Raw genomic sequence first — 17,984 nt, forward strand, 5'->3', positions numbered from 1 at the left:
TGCACTAAGTGGCTACTGAGTGTACATTTATAGTAATTATTCAAACTCTATTTACACCATCCTTGGAATAGTTAGCGACAATCAGTTATTGAAATAACCTTCTTCAGAATGGCTGTAACAGCTGCTGGCATCAACACAGTGGAGAACTGCTAACAAAGTCTTACAGAGTAGAAAGGTTGTTTACTCCTCCTAGTGACCAATTTAGAACTGCAGCATTTTTAATGAGGGAAAAACTGAAGACATGAGAAGTACACTTTACCTCTGGAAAGCTATCTCATATGTGAAGTGGAAATTCTGACCGAACTTGAATCACAAAAGATTGGTCAACAGTTGTGGCAGGGCTTGAAAGCTATCACCTCTTAAGTGTGTAAGGGGTTTCTTCTTTTATGTTACTACGTAGTCTAATTAAAATGGCTTCTTTGTTATGTTAACTACTGAGAAAGTCCTCCTGCTAGCAGTTTGTTTGGATCACGTTACTGATAAGAGGATGAACAAACCAATTGGGATAGATGTTATTATTTCTGTGTGTCTGTAAGTTAGTGTGATGCGCGGGTTTTTGGGCAGAAGGCAGGAGAGAGAGACAGAGGATGGACCAGATGCTGTGAGTCCGCTAACAGGGCAGAACCCGAGCAGGAGTCCGAGGTCCAGGGTGTTCGGCGAGGAGAGGAGACGGAGACGGACTCATGTGGAGGGTCTGGTCGACCACCGTTGTTGGTCCCAGGCGGCAGGTCGAGGTGGTCCGAGGGGTCGCAGGGTGAAGTAGGATCCTGAGCTCCAACTGTTGGTGCACGAAGAGATTGAACTTTGACAAGTGTGGCGCCTTTTTATTTTCCCTTTTATATTTTATTCTCTATTAATTATATAGTTCCAGTAATATCTATAAACTGTAAATCATTTAATCATATCTGATGTATTGTCTGTTATTTGGGCGGGGTGGGGTACATCACACAGCATCCACACAAACTATTACCCAGTTTGGCGGGGCCGAGGCTGTTTCCCTAGACGACAGCCAGCCGAGCGACCCTGAGGCTGGCCAGGGGGACTACAAGTGAAACCACAGCTCAAAGTAAATTTATTATCGAAGTACATACATGTCGCTATATACAACTGAGATTTATTTTCTTGCAGGTAATCACAGTAAATATAAAAGAATAGAATGAGTGAAAGATCAGACCCAACAGACAAGAATAAGTGTGTAAAAAAAAACAAACTGCAAATACACATGAAAATAATAATTAATTAAATAAATAAGCAATAATTATCGAGAACTTGTTCTGGAGCTGCTCCGGCCTATGGTCAGGCCACACTTGGATCCCCTCCAGTTCGCCTACCAGCCCCGACTAGGAGTTGAGGGTGCCATCGTCTACCTGCTGAACCGTGTCTACACCCACCTGGACAAGCCAGCGAGCACCGTGAGGGTCATGTTTTTTGACTTCTCCAGTGCGTTCAACACCATCCGCCCTGCTCTGCTGCGGGAGAAGCTGACAGCGATGCAGGTGGATGCTTCCCTGGTATCATGGATTCTTGATTACCTGACTGGCAGACCACAGTACATGTGCTTGCAACACTGTGTGTCCGACAGAGTGATCAGCAGCACTGGGGCTCCACAGGGGACTGTCTTGTCTCCCTTTCTCTTCACCATTTACACCTCGGACTTCAACAACTGCACAGAGTCTTGTCATCTTCAGAAGTTTTCGGATGACTCTGCCATAGTTGGATGCATCAGCAAGGGAGATGAGGTTGAGTACAGGGCTACGGTAGGAAAATTTGTCACATGGTGTGAGCAGAATTATCTGCAGCTTAATGTGAAAAAGACTAAGGAGCTGGTGATAGACCTGAGGAGAGCTAAGGTACCGGTGACCCCTGTTTCCATCCAGGGGGTCAGTGTGGACATGGTGGAGGATTACAAATACCCAGGGATACGAATTGACAATAAACTGGACTGGTCAAAGAACACTGAGGCTGTCTATAAGAAGGGTCAGAGCCGTCTCTATTTCCTGAGGAGACTGAGGTCCTTTAACATCTGCCAGACGATGTTGAGGATGTTCTACGAGTCTGTGATGGCCAGTGCTATCATGTTTGCTGTTGTGTGCTGGGGCAGCAGGCTGAGGATAGCAGACACCAACAGGATCAACAAACTCATTCGTAAGGCCAGTGATGTTGTGGGGATGGAACTGGACTCTCTCACAGTGGTGTCAGAGAAGAGGATGCTGTCTAAGTTGCATGCCATCTTGGTCAATGTCACCCATCCACTACATAATGTACTGGGTGGCACAGGAGTACATTCAGCCAGAGACTCATTCCTCCGAGATGCAGCACACAGCGACATAGGAAGTCATTCCTGCCTCTGGCCATCAAACTTTACAACTCCTTCCTTGGAGGGTCAGACACCCTGAGCCAAAAGGCTGGTCCTGGACTTATTTCATAATGTACTGGCTTAATTTACATATTACTATTTAACTATTTATGGTTCTATTACTATTTATTATTTCTGGTGCAACTGTAACAAAAACTAATTTCCCCCGGGATCAATAAAGTATGACTATGACTAGATGAAGAGCCCTTGAAAGTGAGTCCATAGATCGTGGGAACAGTTCAGTGATGGGGAGAGTGAAGTTATTCCCTGTTTCAAGAGCTTGATAGTTGAAGGGCAATAACTTTTCCTGAACCTGGTGGCATGGGTCCTGAGGTGCCTGTACCTTCTCCCTGACGGCAGCAGCGAGTAGGGACCATGGCCTGCATGGTGGATGCTCTCGATGATGGATACTGCTTTCTTGCAACAGCGCTCCATTTAGATGAGCTCAGTGGTGGCACAGTGACATAGGTGACAACAAGGCTTTGCTCCCAGATAACCTCAATACATTTTATGCTTGTTTTGACTGTCAAAACACACAGAGGCACCTTCTTGAATTCCCATAGCCCCTGATAATAACCTCGTTATTTCACTCACTGATGCTGACATGGGAGCATCCATCGGGAAGGTGAACTCACCAAAAGCATCTGGCTCAGATGGGATACCTGGCCGAGTACTGAAGACCTGTGTTATTCAACTGGCTGGAGTGTTCCCTGATGGCATTTACCTCTCACTTCAACAGTCTGAGGTACCCACAGGCTTCAAATCATACCAAGAATGATAACCTGCCTCAATTACTATCATCCAGTAGCACTTACTGCCACTGTGATGAAGTGCTTTGAGAGGCTGATGACTAAGCACATCAACCCTTACCCAAGATGCGACTTGGATCACTCCAATTTGCCTCCTATCACAAAAGGTTAACAGCAGATATGATTTAATTGGTTTATGTAACCCTTGAACATCTGGACAGTGAAGACGCATACGTCAGGATGCTCTTTGTTGAGTACAGCTCAACATTCAATACTATTATCCTCCCAAAAATAATCAATAAGCTCCAAGACCTAGGCCTCAATATCTCCTTGTGCAACTGGATCTTCACTTGCAGAGCCCAGTCAATTCAGTATGGCAATGACATCTCCTTCACAGTTACCATCAGCACAAGGCTGTGCTTAGCCCCCAGTTCTACTTGCTTTATTCTCACATCTGTGAGGCTTAAGAACAGCTCCAATGTTGTTGGCTGAATCAAAGCTGGTGATGAATTAGCACGTCGGAGGAACATTGAAATGATGCCACAACAACCACTCACTCAATGTCAGGAAAACTAAGGAACAGATTATTGACTACAAGAGGAGGAAAGTAGAGGTCCATGTGTCAGTCTTCATCAGGGTGAGACAGAGTCAGCAACTTTAAATTCCTCGCCATTATCAGTTCACAGGACCTGTTCAGGGTCCAGCATGCAAGTGCCATTACAAAGAAGGTACATTAGTACTTCTACTTTCTTAGAGGTTTGCACATATTCAGCATGTTATCCAAAACTTTAACAAACTTCTACTGACTGATTGCATCACGGCCTGGTCTGGGAACACCAATGTCCTTGACGGGAAAAACCTATAAAAAGTACTATATACAGCCCATTCTATCAAAGGCAAAGCCCTCTTCACCACTGAGCACATTTACAAGGAGAGCTGTCACAGGAAAGCAGCATCCATCATCAAGTTTCCCTACTATCAAAGCTATGCTCTCTTCTCACTGCTGTCATCAGGAAGGAGGTAAAGCAGCCTCAAATCCCACAGCACCAGGTTCAGAAACAGTTATTACCCTTCAACCATCAGGTTCTTCAACCAGAGGGGGAAAACTTCACCCACCCCAACACTGAATTCATTCAACAATCTATGGATTCACTTTTATGGACTCTACAATTTACGCTCTCAAAAGTTATTGCTTATTTATTATATCTTTTGTATATCCAGCTTGTCATTTTTTACAGTTTGGTTGTTTGTTCATCAGAACTGTATGGTTTTTCCATTGCATCAATTGTGCTCCTTTGTAGTTACTGTGAATGCATGCTGGAAAACAAATCATATAGGGAAGTATATGGTGACATATGTACTTCGATAATATATTCTATTTGAACTTTGAAGAATCACTCAAAGTTGCAAATGACTTGAAGAGTTTAGAAACCAGTAAAGGGTGATACTACATTTCTTTAGAGAAAGAAAACAGAACTTTAGCATAAACTAACAAGAAATTAGTACTAAGTTTTTTAGGTATCCGTCAGTCTTGCGAGACCATGGATCTGCGCCTGGAAAGTCTTCACTCTCCAGGGTGCAGGCCTGGGCAAGGTTGTATGGAAGACTGGCAGTTGCCCATGCTGCGAGTCTCCCCTCTCCATGACACCGATGTTGTCCAAGGGAAGGGCATTAGGACCCATACAGCTTGGCACCACAGTGCCATCACAGAGCAATGCGTCTTGCTCAAGGACGCAACACGCTGCCTCAGCTGGGGCTCGAACTCACGACCTTCAGATCTCTAGTCGAACGCCTTAACCACTTGGCCACGTGCTAGGTTACATATACATAAAAGGAAGAGAGTGGCAAAAGAAAATGCTGACCCTTTAAAAGCTCATACTGAAAGTATTAATACAAAATAAGGAAATACAAGAGACCTTAATATGGATCAGTCTTCACAAAGGGCTAATGAAAAATGAAAAATTTCAACTATTATTCTCAGTAGAGAACAGCTAGCAGGCAAACTAGTGGACCAAAAATGTCTGCTTGTGATGGTCTACATTCCATAAAGTGGCTGCAGAAACAGTGGAAACATTGCTGCAAGGTTCTATGTTCTATTACAGCCAAAATACAGGTCCTTTGGCTTGCGTTGTACTGACCTTTTAATCTACTCCAAGATCAATCTAACCCTTCCTTCCCACATAGCTCTCCATTTTTCTTTCATCCATGTGTGTTAAGAGTCTCTTAAATGTCCACAATGTATCTGCCTCTATTACTACCACTAGCTGAGTATTATCCTGCACTTACCACTCTAAAATAAAACCTACCTCTGCCATCCCTCCAATCACCATAAATTATCCCCACTCATATTGCCCATTAATGAGAAAATGAACCTCAGGGTAGCATACAGTGACATATACAGTGTCTATAAAAAGCATTCGCTCTTTATTGCTTTACAATATTGAATCACAATGGATTTAATTTGGCTTTTTTTGACACTGATCAATAGAAAGATTCTTTTGTGTCAAAGTGAAAACAGGTCTCTACAAAGTGATCCAGATTAGTTATAAATATAAATCAAAAAATTGCGTAAATATTAACTTCCTTTAATACGACACACCAAATCATCACTGGTGCAGCCAAATAGTTTTAGAAGTCACATACTTTGTTAACTGGAGATCTGATTTTGGAGACTGTGCAGTCAAGGTGTTTCAATTGATTGTAGTAGAAATACACCTGTATCTGGAAGGTCCAATTGCTGGCGAGTCAGTATCCTGGCAAAAACTAAATCATAAAGACAAAAAGAACACTCCAAGCAACTCCAAAAAGGTTATTGAAAAGCTCAAGTCAGGAGATGGATACAAGAAAATTTCCAAGTCACTGAATATCCCTTGGAGTACAGTTCAGTCAATCATCAAGAAATGGAAAGAATATGACACAGCTGTAAATCTGCCTAAAGCAGGCCGTCCTCAAAAACTGAGTGACTGTGCAAGAAGGGGACTAGTTAGGGAGACTACCAAGAGACCTATGACAACTCTAAAGGAGTTACAAGCTTCAGTGCCTGAGAAGGGAGAGGTTGCACCTACAACTGTTGCTCATGTGCTTCACCAGTCACAGCTTTATAGGAGAGTGACAAAGAGACAGCCACTGTTGAAAAACACTCACACGAAATCTCAGTTGGAGTTTTCCAGAAAGCATGTGGGAGTCTCTGAAGTCAGCTGGAAGAAGGTTCTATAGTCTGATGAAACCAAAATCGAGCTTTTTGGTCATCAGACTAAACGCTATGCTTGGCATAAGCCAAACAGTGCACATTAAAAACATATTATCCCTACAGTGGAGCATGGTGGTGACTGCATCATGCTGTGAGAATGCTTCTCCGCAGCAAGCCCTGGAAGGCTTGTGAAAGGGTAAAATGAATGCAGCAAAATATAGGGAAATCTTGAAGGAAAACCTGATGTAAGAGAACAGTGACCAGAGAAGATTTGTTTTCCAGCAAGACAATTACTCCAAGCATAAAGCCAAAGCTACACAGGAATGGCTTAAAAACAACAAAGTTAATACCCTGGAGTGGACAAGTCAGAGTCCAGACCTCAATCCAATTGAGAATTTGTGGCTGGACTTGGAAGGGACTGTTCACTCACGATCCCCATGCATTCTGACAGAACTTGAGCAGTTTTGTAAAGAAGAATGGGGAAAAATTGCAGTGTCCAGATGCGCAAAGCTGATAGAGACCCATCCACACAGACACACAATTGCTGCCAAAGGTGCATCTACTAAATACTAACTTAATGGGGATGAGTAATTATGCAATCAATTATTTTGTGTTTAATAATTGTAATGAACTTAGACCATTTGTAGTAATTTGTTTTCACTTTGACACGAAAGAGTGTTTTCTGTTGATCGGAATCAAAAAAATCAAATTAAATCCACTGTGATTCAATGTTGTAAAACAATAAAACATGAAAACTTCCAAGGTGGTGATTTTTTTTTAAAATAGGCACTATACGTACTTTAATCATAAATTTATTTTGAACATTTCCACTCTTAGAAACAGTCACTGCCTATCCACTCATCAATTCCTCCTAGCATATTATACACCTCTATCAAGTCACCTCCTCATCCCCCTCCACTCCAAAGAGATGCCGTTGCTCACTCAACCTGTCCTCATACAACATGCTCATGAACTTCAAAATCTAAGGAATGTTCAAAAAGGTTTCAGCAGATTAAAAACCAGCAAATCCATCATTTTGCAAACTAGCAAGGAGAAAGATGGGAATTATACACCTATTAGGTTAACACTGGCTGTCAGGTACGTAAGTGCTCAATTATTAAAGGTGGAACAACCAAGCATTTGGAAAACCATAGTTCAGTTAGGGACAGCCCAACTAGGTTTCATGACAGTGAAAGAGCATTATTATTTTAGGATCTAATTATAAGAGTGGATGAAATAATGCCAATGGATGTAACACAATTGTATTTCTAACCAGCATTCAATAAAGTATCATAAGGTAAAATCATGGACTTAAATGCAAGACGTTAACAAGTAAGTCGATTGATTAACAGGCAGTAAGGATAAACTAAGCATTTACAACTTAACAAGCTAAATAGATGAATAGATTTACCTTGCATTTAATCTTCAAAGTACATCATTTCACATTTGTCCACCTGTCATTTCTCTGCTCATGTTTCCAAGTGATTTATATCCTGCTGCTGTATCTATTAACAACCATTTTCTGTATCCACAGCTCTATCAATGTTTCAGTCTTACAGCCCATCCACTTTTTGTTCAAGTCCCCTCAAGTATGTCACAAACAGAAGTCCCAGTACTGATCCCTGTGCAATACCTCTAGTCACAGACCTCCAATAAGGATAACTGCCCTCCACCACTACCTTCTGTCAAGCCAGTTTTGAATTCAATCTCCCCGTATCACTTCTTTCTGAACAATACATTTTTAATGGTATGTTAATGATATCTTGGCATTAGCCATGTTCATATACCAAATTGTCTTACCAACCGGTCAAGGTAATGTCAGGGCTCCAGCACAAACTTCTCAATCAACAGGAACTAAGGAAATGAATTAAATCATTCTTGCAAATCAAAAACAGACACAGCAGCCAGTCATGACAGTGCCATCTGAAAACAAAATACCACCATCTCTAGGAAAGGCGATCCCCTCAGTAAATTTTCCACAATCCTGACGTCCCTTATTCCTGGTAAAATATCCTGCAGACCTAATCTAGTAAACTTTTGCACACTAAATCACTAGTCTGTTCCTGACTGCACTGTAATATTTTGTTGCATCTGCTTTCAGCTGGAACAAAGGCTTCATTAGCTGTTATTTTATCATACAGAAGTTAACCCATTCTTGCTTTTTTTGGTGTGAGGGATGGGGGTTTGGGGGGTTGAGGTTCTTGTTAAGATTTTGTTTGCTTTTTTGTGTGGGGGAGGGGGCTTAGAGGTGATGATCGGGTTGCCTTTCTTTTTTGTGTGGTGACACATCAAAGTTTGATGTGTGTTGCTTGAATTTCCAGCATCTGCAGAATTCCTCGTGTTTGCGTTTTTTTTGTGTGATGGGTGGGTTTGATGTTTCTCTCAGAATGACTTCCATGGCTTTCTTTGTTTCGTGGCTACCTGGAGAAGGCAATTCTCAGAGTTGTATTCAGCGTACATACTTTGATAATAAATGAACTTTTGAATTCTCTACTCTTATTACCCTTCAAAGATTTATTGCAGAATGAAAAGTTTGCCCTAGATTTTTCAATGACTTGCGTTACATTAAAACTACACACTATTTCGTATTGGTAGAACAATTGCTCTTTCTATTCAAATACAAGTTGGGATTCTGTTATCTAGTGCCTTTGGAAAGTCTTAAAATTGTAAATATTTTTTCATGCAGCTAAGTGTCGCACATATGCCAAACAAGATCTCTGCCATCTCCACATACAGCTGTCAACAGTACAGCTGATTTTCTGAGATGACTGTGGGTGATATACAGACCCTCAGTAGTCAGCTTTAGTGCTGCTGTAAACATCTACACCTGCTGATTTTCTTGCCATAGAACAGTACAGCAGTGTTATACCTAACTAATTATACATAAGTAATGTCCACCTAAACTAATCCCATCAGCCTACACGATGTTCACATCTTTCCATTTCCTGCACATTCTTGTGCCTAAGAGCCACTTTAATACTTCTATATTTGCCTCCACCACCCCAGGCAGAGAATTCCAGGCACCACCACTCTGCACACAACAAAAAACTTGCCCTATACATCTCCTTTGAACCTACACCCCTCACCTTAAACGCATGACCTCTGGTGTTAGACATTTTAACACTGGGAAAAGGATACTGGCTGTTTAACTATCCTTCTCAATCTTATTAACCTTATTATTTCTCCTCAGCCTCCATCACTTTAGAAAAGAACTTTAGTTTGGCATCGGTTGCAACTTGGGTCCGCAGACACCCTGCTTAATGGTATTGGGCCATGGCATAAAAAGCTTGGGAATCTATGGTCTAATCTCTCAAAGTTCAAAGTACATTTATTATTAACCTTGAGATTCGTCTTCTTGCAGGCAACAACAAAACAAAGAAACACGATAGAACCCATTTAACACCCGCCCCAAACGAAGATGGTCGAACAGTCAATTTGTGAAAAAAGTACAAATGGTGTAAACAATAAGTAAGTAAACAACACAGAAAACATTAACCATAGAGCGCCTGAAAGTGAGTTCACAGCCACAGAGCCAGTGCAGCTGAGACTAGTACTGATGGCTGCAGGCCAGAGCTGCAGAGAGAGCTCAGTGCTGAAGAGCCTCGATCAAATCACGCAAATAGCAGAACAAAAAGTAAACAAAGACACATGGAACATGAACTGCAGAGTCTATTCAGTGCTGAGATGAGTGAAGCCTGTCTGGCTGCAGAGCTACAACTGCTCCTGAACCTGGCAGTGTGGGACCCAATACTCATGCACCTCCCACGCGACTGTAGTCATAAGAGAAGGAAGTTCTTATAGCACATGACCTCAAATCCAAGCAAACATCATCTACGTCTCCTCCCAAGCCCTTGACATTCATTCTATAATGGAGTGACAATGCAATACTCCAGGTGCAGGTTAACTAGAGTTTTATAAAACTGCAATACAACTTCCTGACTTGTGAACCCAGTTCCTTTGAGGCACAGGTTGATAAGGTGATAAAGAAGGCAGAAGAAAGTCTTGCCTTCATTACTCATTTAGGACTAACAAAGGCAGCGGAACATATCACCTTGTCAACCTGTGCAGCCATTTTCAGGGAGCATTGAACCTAGACTCCAAGGTCTTGCCAGTACAGTTCCTTACAAAACACCGCTATGTCAGTCTTCAGCCAAAAATAAATCTCAGCAACCACTACATAAAAGAAAAAGCACATAAGTTTGAAATGTTGACATTTTAATGATTCACTTACCACTTGTTCTTTTTTGATCATAGCTTTCAGCCAGCTGAAATCTACTCCCTTATACATTACAGCAACAAATAGCATATACGGATCATACTCTAAAGGAGATTTTGGTGCTCCCTCTGGGTAGCTCATTCGGATAGTTGTCTTATTGCCAACATCATGGGCAAATCCTTGGATTGGTGCATTGTTCAGCCTATAGGAAAGAATACTAACTTATTAAGTAAATAAAACTATAAAAATAACTTGAATATTAAGTTAAATGCATCTTTGAGGTTGTAACACTAGCGTTATGGTGAAAATCACGAGGATAGCATTTTTTTCCCGAACATTTCAGTTTTAATAGCTTTTTGGAGACACAGCTAATCTAAGAATTGCACATGATCAAGAACTGATCAATTTCATCAGTTGTCAAAGTGTCCCAAATATAACGTCATTTAAACATCCTTATCTGTATCACACATTCAAGTCAAAAACACTTCAAACACATGAACTCATTGAGATATACATCTTCCCCAATAATGGAAGGAAATTCTAAAATCCCCATACAATGGCAGGATAATGATGACAGCCTAATCAGCTCCCTTTGCTACTTTGAGTCCACCACCATCAGTATACCAAAAGGGCAGAGATGATGATTAATAAAAAAATATCTCAACTGTGGCTGCAAGAACAGGTCAGAGATAAAGTTTCCCACAGAGAATGACTCACTTCCTGACACTCCAAGACTTTCCACCATCTAGGAAACACAAGTCAGGAATGTGATGAAGTATTCTCCATGGGCTTCAATGTAGAGCTCTCAAGAATGTCAACACCATCCAAAATAATGCAGCCCATTGGCTTGGCACCTCATTAACCTCCTACAACCCTCATTTCTGCCACCGCCTATACACAGCTACAGTACACATCGTCCACAAAATGTGCTGCGGTTGCTCGCCTTGTCTACTGACAGCATCTTGCAAACTCAATCTCTATCATCAAGGACCAGGACAGCAGGCATGAAAGCATTTTCACCTGCATGTGGTTTCCTCATACCATCTTTTCTTGAAAATATATAGCCAGTCCTTGATAAATCTCAACGCAAGAACTCCCTGCCCCACTCAGTTTGGGACCATCTTCATCAAGACTGCAATGACTCAAGGCAACTCACTGTTTCAACATCAACATTCTCCACTGAAAGGCACACTAATGTCAAGGGCGGTTAGAGTCTCTCCACTGTTAATAGCCATTTTGTATTACTTGCGACTTCTCAGCCTACATTTGCAGATTATCCAGATCCTGCTGCTGGTTAGCTTGGCCTGTCTTATTCTCTTATAAGTTAGGTGTGGAATTAAACTTCAACAGAAAGATCCCTGTTCTGTCCTTACAATGGAAGGAAAGCTAATGATGAAGTAACGCAAACAACAGGAATTCTGCAGATGCTGGAAATTCAAGCAACACACATCAAAGTTGCTGGTGAACGCAGCAGGCCAGGCAGCATCTATAGGAAGAGGCGCAGTCGACGTTTCAGGCCGAGACCCTTCGTCAGGACTTGTCAGTCCTGACGAAGGGTCTCGGCCTGAAACGTCGACTGCGCCTCTTCCTATAGATGCTGCCTGGCCTGCTGCGTTCACCAGCAACTTTGATGTGTGTTGTTCGATGAAGTAACTGATGATTTGTCAACCTTGGCTTCTGTCCTCAGAAGTTTACATCTGCAGCTGGGGTACTTAATCTCTAATAACCATATTGCGCCTTTGTGCAAGGTGTAATTCCAAACATTAGATTGTTTTCCCTTGATACCATAGGGTCTTAAATGCTTCTTCTCTGCCTTACTTAGTCAAGTTGTGCTTTGACATTATCTTCCTTTGGAAATTCAGAATCAGGTTTAGTATCACCAGCATATGTTGCAAAATTTGTTAACTTAACAGCAGCAGTAAAATGCAATACATGATAAATAAATAAAGGTATATATGCATATTAGATTATGAGGACACGCAGTCCTCTTTTATTGTCATTTAGTAATGCATGCATTAAGAAATGATACAATGTTCCTCCAGAATGATATCACAGAAACACAAGACAAATCAAGACTGAAAAACTGACAAAAACCACATAATTATAACATAGAGTTACAACAGTGCAAATCAATACCGTAATTTGATAAAGAACAGACCATGGGCACAGTAAAAACAAAAAAAGTCTCAAAGTCTCTCAAAAGTCCCATCATCTCACGCAGACGGTAGAAGGAAGAGAAACTCTCTTCCTGCCATGAACCTCCAGCGCTGCAAACTTGCCGATACAGCATCCTGGAAGCACCCGACCACAACCGACTCGAGTCCGTCCGAAAACTTCGAGCCTCCGACCAGCCCTCCGCCACCGAGCACCATCTCTGCCGAGCACTTCAACCCCGGCCCCGGCAACAAGCAATAGGCAAAGCCGAGGATTTGGGGCCTTCCCCTCCAGAGACTCTCAATCGCACAGTAGCAGTGGCAGTGAAGCCGGCATTTCAGAAGTTTTTCCAGATGTTCCTCCGTGCTTCTCACGTCTGTCTCCATCAAATCAGGATTGTGCACGGTACCTACTTAACAAATACGATATCATTTCAGAGCAGCCGCATGTGCTGCGATGCACCGCCATCTTCCCCTCCCCTCCCCAATATGTAATGCCCTGGTTAGGACTTTTATGCTATGCTCTCGGTATTTCATTTTTGCTGTTTGGCAAAAGCAGGGTGTTCTGCTTTTAGAATGTTTTGGTTCGGGCTAAAACATAAGGGGCTACGATGTTCAACTTTGGCTGACACAACATTCCTATCAGGATGGCAGATTTGGGAGAAAGTTTGAGAGGAGGGGACAGAAGGAGACTTGTGACAGACTGCGTGGTTCGCGGGATTTTTTTTGGAAGGGAAGATGGCTCAGAATGCTGTGGGAAGAAGCGTCCCTGTCACATGAAGTGTTTTGTGTAGATGAACGGCTCCAAAGAGGAAGGGCCAATACTCCCCAGAAAGAGCCTGATGATTTGAGATAGATTTTGATCAAAGTTTGAAATGTGTGCTTTCACACAGACCGTGGATCCATCATTTGAGTAAAAAGGACAACTTCAAGATGAGCTCCAACTTTTTGTGCACATTTGGACTGGGTCCTTTGATTTTTTTCTTTTCTTTTCCTTTCCTACTAACTGGTCTATAAAGCTGAAATTTGTAAATATACTTCCTTCAAAATTTTATGCGGTGTATGATCTGTTATTTCATGCTGACCAACTGTTGTGTAAGAGCAGTAGTTACACAGCATTAGCTCAAATAGAGGATTCTTAAATTGGAACGTCACAATGTTCCTGTTTGGCTAAAGCCCAATCACATTGACCCTTGACATATATTGCTTATGAAAGGTAGCTTTCTCACTGTGGAGTCCCGTAGCTGTTAGCAGAGCCAGTTAATGGGCTCGGTTTGCATACGGGCCCAGTGAGGGGGCTGAACATATTTAATTGTTAAATTAAAAATAATGCAAAAAAAAACAGGGAGAAAGTGAGGTAGTGTTCATGGGTTCAATGTCTACTTAGAAATGGGATGGCAGAGGGGAAAGAAAAGACATCCTGAATCACTGACTGTGAGCCTTTGGGCTTCTGTACCTCCTTCCTGATGGTAACAATGAGCAGAGGGCATTCCAGGGTGAAGAGAGAACTCATTAGTTGATGTTTGGACTGTGCTTTGATTCAGGAGTGAAGGTAGGGCCGATCAGAGATAAAGGTGGGCAGATGTTCCTGGAGGCTGTAGAAGTGAGCGAGGTCCTCAATGAATACTTCTCTTCAGTATTCACCAATGAGAGGGAACTTGATGATGGTGAGGACAATATGAGTGAGGTTGATGTTCTGGATCATGTTAATATTAAAGGAGAGGAGGTGTTGGAGTTGTTAAAATACATTAGGACGGTTAAATCCCCGGGGCTTGATGGAATATTCCCCAGGCTGCTCCATGAGGCAAAGGAAAAGATTGCTGAGCCTCTGGCTAGGATCTTTATGTCCTCATTGTCCACGGGAATGGTACCGGAGGATTGGGGGGAGACGAATGTTGTCCCCTTGTTCAAAAAAGGTAGTAGGGATAGTCCAGGTAATTATAGACCAGTGAGCCTTACGTCTGTGGTGGGAAAGCTGTTGGAAAAGATTCTTAGAGATAGGATCTATGGGCATTTAGAGAATCATGATCTGATCAGGGACAGTCAGCATGGCTTTGTGAAGGGCAGATCGTGTCTAAAAAACCTGATAGAGTTCTTTGAGGAGATGACCAGGCATATAGATGAGGGTAGTGCAGTGGATGTGATCTATATGGATTTTAGTAAGGCATTTGACAAGGTTCCACACAGTAGGCTTATTCAGAAAGTCAGAAGGCATGGGATCTAGGGAAGTTTGGCCAGGTGGATTCAGAATTGGCTTGCCTGCAGAAGGCAGAGGGTCGTGGTGGAGGGAGTACATTCAGATTGGAGGGTTGTGACTAGTGGTGTCCCACAAGGATCTGTTCTGGGACCTCTACTTTTCGTGATTTTTATTAACGACCTGGATGTGGGGGTAGAAGGGTGGGTTGGCAAGTTTGCAGACGACACAAAGATTGGTGGTGTTGTAGATAGTTAGAGGATTGTCGAAGATTGCAGAGAGACATTGATAAGATGCAGAAGTGGGCTGAGAAGTGGCAGATGGAGGTCAACCCGGAGAAGTGTGAAGTGGTACACTTTGGAAGGACAAACTCCAAGGCAGAGTACAAAGTAAATGGCAGGATACTTAGTAGTGTGGAGGAGCAGAGGGATCTGGGGGTACATGTCCACAGATCCCTGAAAGTTGCCTCACAGGTGGATAGGGTAGTTAAGAAAGCTTATGGGGTGTTAGCTTTCATAAGTCGAGGGACAGAGTTTAAGAGTCACGATGTAATGATGCAGCTCTATAAAACTCTGGTCAGGCCACACTTGGAGTACTGTGTCCAGTTCTGGTCTCCTCACTATAGGAAGGATGTGGAAGCACTGGAAACGGTACAGAGGAGATTTACCAGGATGGTGCCTGGTTTAGAGAGTATGGATTAGCTAGGGCTTTACTCTTTGGAGAGAAGGAGGATGAGGAGACATGATAGAGGTGTACAAGATAATAAGAGAAATAGATAGAGTGGATAGCCCTTCCCCAGGGCACCACTGCTCAATACAAGGGGACATGGCTTTAGGGTAAAGGGTGGGAAGTTCAAGGGGGATATTAGAGGAAGGTTTTTTACTCAGAGTGATTGGTGCGTGGAATGCACCGTGAGTCAGTGGTGGAGGCAGATACACTAGTGAAGTTTAAGAGACTACTATACAGGTATATGGAGGAATTTAAGGTGGGGGGGTTATATGGGAGGCAGGGTTTGAGGGTCGGCACAACATTGTGGGCCGAAGGACCTGTAATGTGCTGTACTGTTCTATGTTAAATTGATGTCCTTGGTAAAACCAACAGCATCAGTGAGCAGGAGCCTCTTGCTAGCACCGTCGACAACATCTGCCATCACTTTGCTGAAGAATTTTGTTTAAAAACTGCAAATGCTGGAAATCTGAAAATACTGGAAACACCCAGCAGTTTAAGCATCAACTATGGAAATAGGGTTAGCATTTCAGAGCAGTATTCCCAGCACTTTGCTTTCAGAGCACTATTGATGTTTGGGCCCTTATCAGTTGAATAGTAATTATCCTATTAGATTTGTTCTGGTCTTTGTAGACAGGGCGCGTCTAGACAATCTACTACATTGCTGGCATTTGCCAGTGTGTGTATTACATTGGAACATTTTCCCCTCAAGGCACGAACAGCTTGGAAGGCAAAGAGTTCATTCTACAATCTGGATACAGGTTTCCCCTGCCATCCGAAGGTGGAGCGTTCCTATGAAACGGTTCGTAAGCCAGAATGTCGTAAAGCAAAGAAGCAATTACCATTTATTTATATGGGAAAAATTTGTGAGCATTCCTGGACCCAAAAAAATAACCTACCAGATCATGCCAAGTAACACAAAAAACCTAAAATAACAGTAACCTATAGTAAAAGCAGGAACGATATGATAAATACACAGCCTATATAAAGTAGAAATACTGTTCCACAATCATTGCCGCACTGTTCTCCGTAACGAAAATCTCACGCAAGTGATCTCAGCAGAAACACTCTCCAGTAACCTTTAAGCTATGAAGCTGCCAAATCATACCAAGTAATACAAAAATACACAGCCTATATAAAGTAGAAAGAATGTAGGTACAGTGCAGTATCACTTACCAGAATCGGGAAGACATCGAGCACACTGATGATGGTGTGTTAGGCTGAGAAGTCGGAGGTTGGGGTGGTGCAGTGGTCCCCACCTTCCAGGCCGCCAACCGATACCGATCCGCAAAGAATGCAGTGGTACAGTGGTGCAGCGGTAGCCAGGATGCACCCAGCAGATCTTTAAGAAAAAAGCCGAAATTAACAAGCTAATTAATTAGGTGCCGCCCGGCACGTAAATGTCGGCCCAGATCAGAGGCGACGCAATCGGCAATCGCCTCTGATCTGGGCCAACATTTACGCGCCGGGCGGCACCTAATTAATTAGCTTGTTAATTTCGGCTTTTTTCTTAAAGATGTGCTGGGTGTGTCCTAGCTACCGCTGCATTCTCCACGGCAATATATCGGTCCGCGGCCTGGGGTTTGAGGTGGTGGGACACTGAGGTGTCATCTCATCGTCATCTGTTTCCATCAGGGCAATCAGGTCATCTTCTTCTATCTCTGCCTGCCTCGGTGTCGAAGGTCGAGGTTCGTCGTCTGCTGTGGCTGATGTGGGAGGCTTGAAAAACGACAGTATGCTTAACTGCTTAGCCTCGCGCATTTTTCTATCATACAGTTCTTTGTAAGCACTCAAACCATCCTGCAAATTTGCCCTAAACCGACGTACCCTTTCAAAATTAAAGTCATACTTTATCATTGCAGCGAAAATCTCATGCAGTTGCTTCACGTTCAGTTCCTGGACGACTTCACTTTCGGTCCATTCGCTACTGCATTCGGTTTTGATTGTTATCCTTTCCTCTTCCAATTGCATCAGCTCTTCATCTATCAGTTCTTGGTCATGGGATGCCAAAACCTCTTCAACATCATCTTCGTCAACTTCCACAAGCCAAGCTCACCATGATCGAAACGCTTAATTATGTCTAGTTTTATGCTAAGTGCAACACCCTTACGAGCTCTTTTAGGCTTTTCCGATACCTTAGAACTCACCTTGCTAATGGCTGCTTACAGGCACGTGTTTAAACAATGCCAGTGAGAATGCAGTTCCGAGGGAGGAGCAGCTGCTCAGGGCACACACCACCTTTTATCACACGCTGCTTTTTTTCACGCTGCCTTTTTCGTAACAGTGAAAACACCTTCTGTTAGTGAATACAGGGAACTAATGTAGGTCTTTCGTAACAGCAAGGTTTCGTAAAGCAAACATTCGAAAAGCAGGGGACACCTGTATTGTCAAGTCCTAGAG

General features: G+C 42.7%; 1 protein-coding gene across 4 annotated transcripts in view; it reads right to left on the reverse strand.

Moving 5' to 3' along the window:
* The window catches only part of st3gal5 (ST3 beta-galactoside alpha-2,3-sialyltransferase 5), a 67,195-nt gene that overhangs the window by 17,001 nt on the left and 32,210 nt on the right, over positions 1 to 17,984 (reverse strand). For all 4 annotated transcript variants that reach the window (XR_010017768.1, XM_063047052.1, XM_063047051.1 and 1 more), the window contains one exon: positions 10,527 to 10,713. Coding sequence is in view for 3 of the 4 variants with exons in the window: in XM_063047052.1 (XP_062903122.1) it covers positions 10,527 to 10,713 (187 nt within the window). In the remaining variant the exon portion in view is untranslated. The remainder of the gene's footprint in view (positions 1 to 10,526; positions 10,714 to 17,984) is intronic.

The sequence above is a fragment of the Mobula hypostoma genome, chromosome 4 (assembly GCF_963921235.1).
Source record: "Mobula hypostoma chromosome 4, sMobHyp1.1, whole genome shotgun sequence".
Taxonomy (NCBI): domain Eukaryota; kingdom Metazoa; phylum Chordata; class Chondrichthyes; order Myliobatiformes; family Myliobatidae; genus Mobula; species Mobula hypostoma.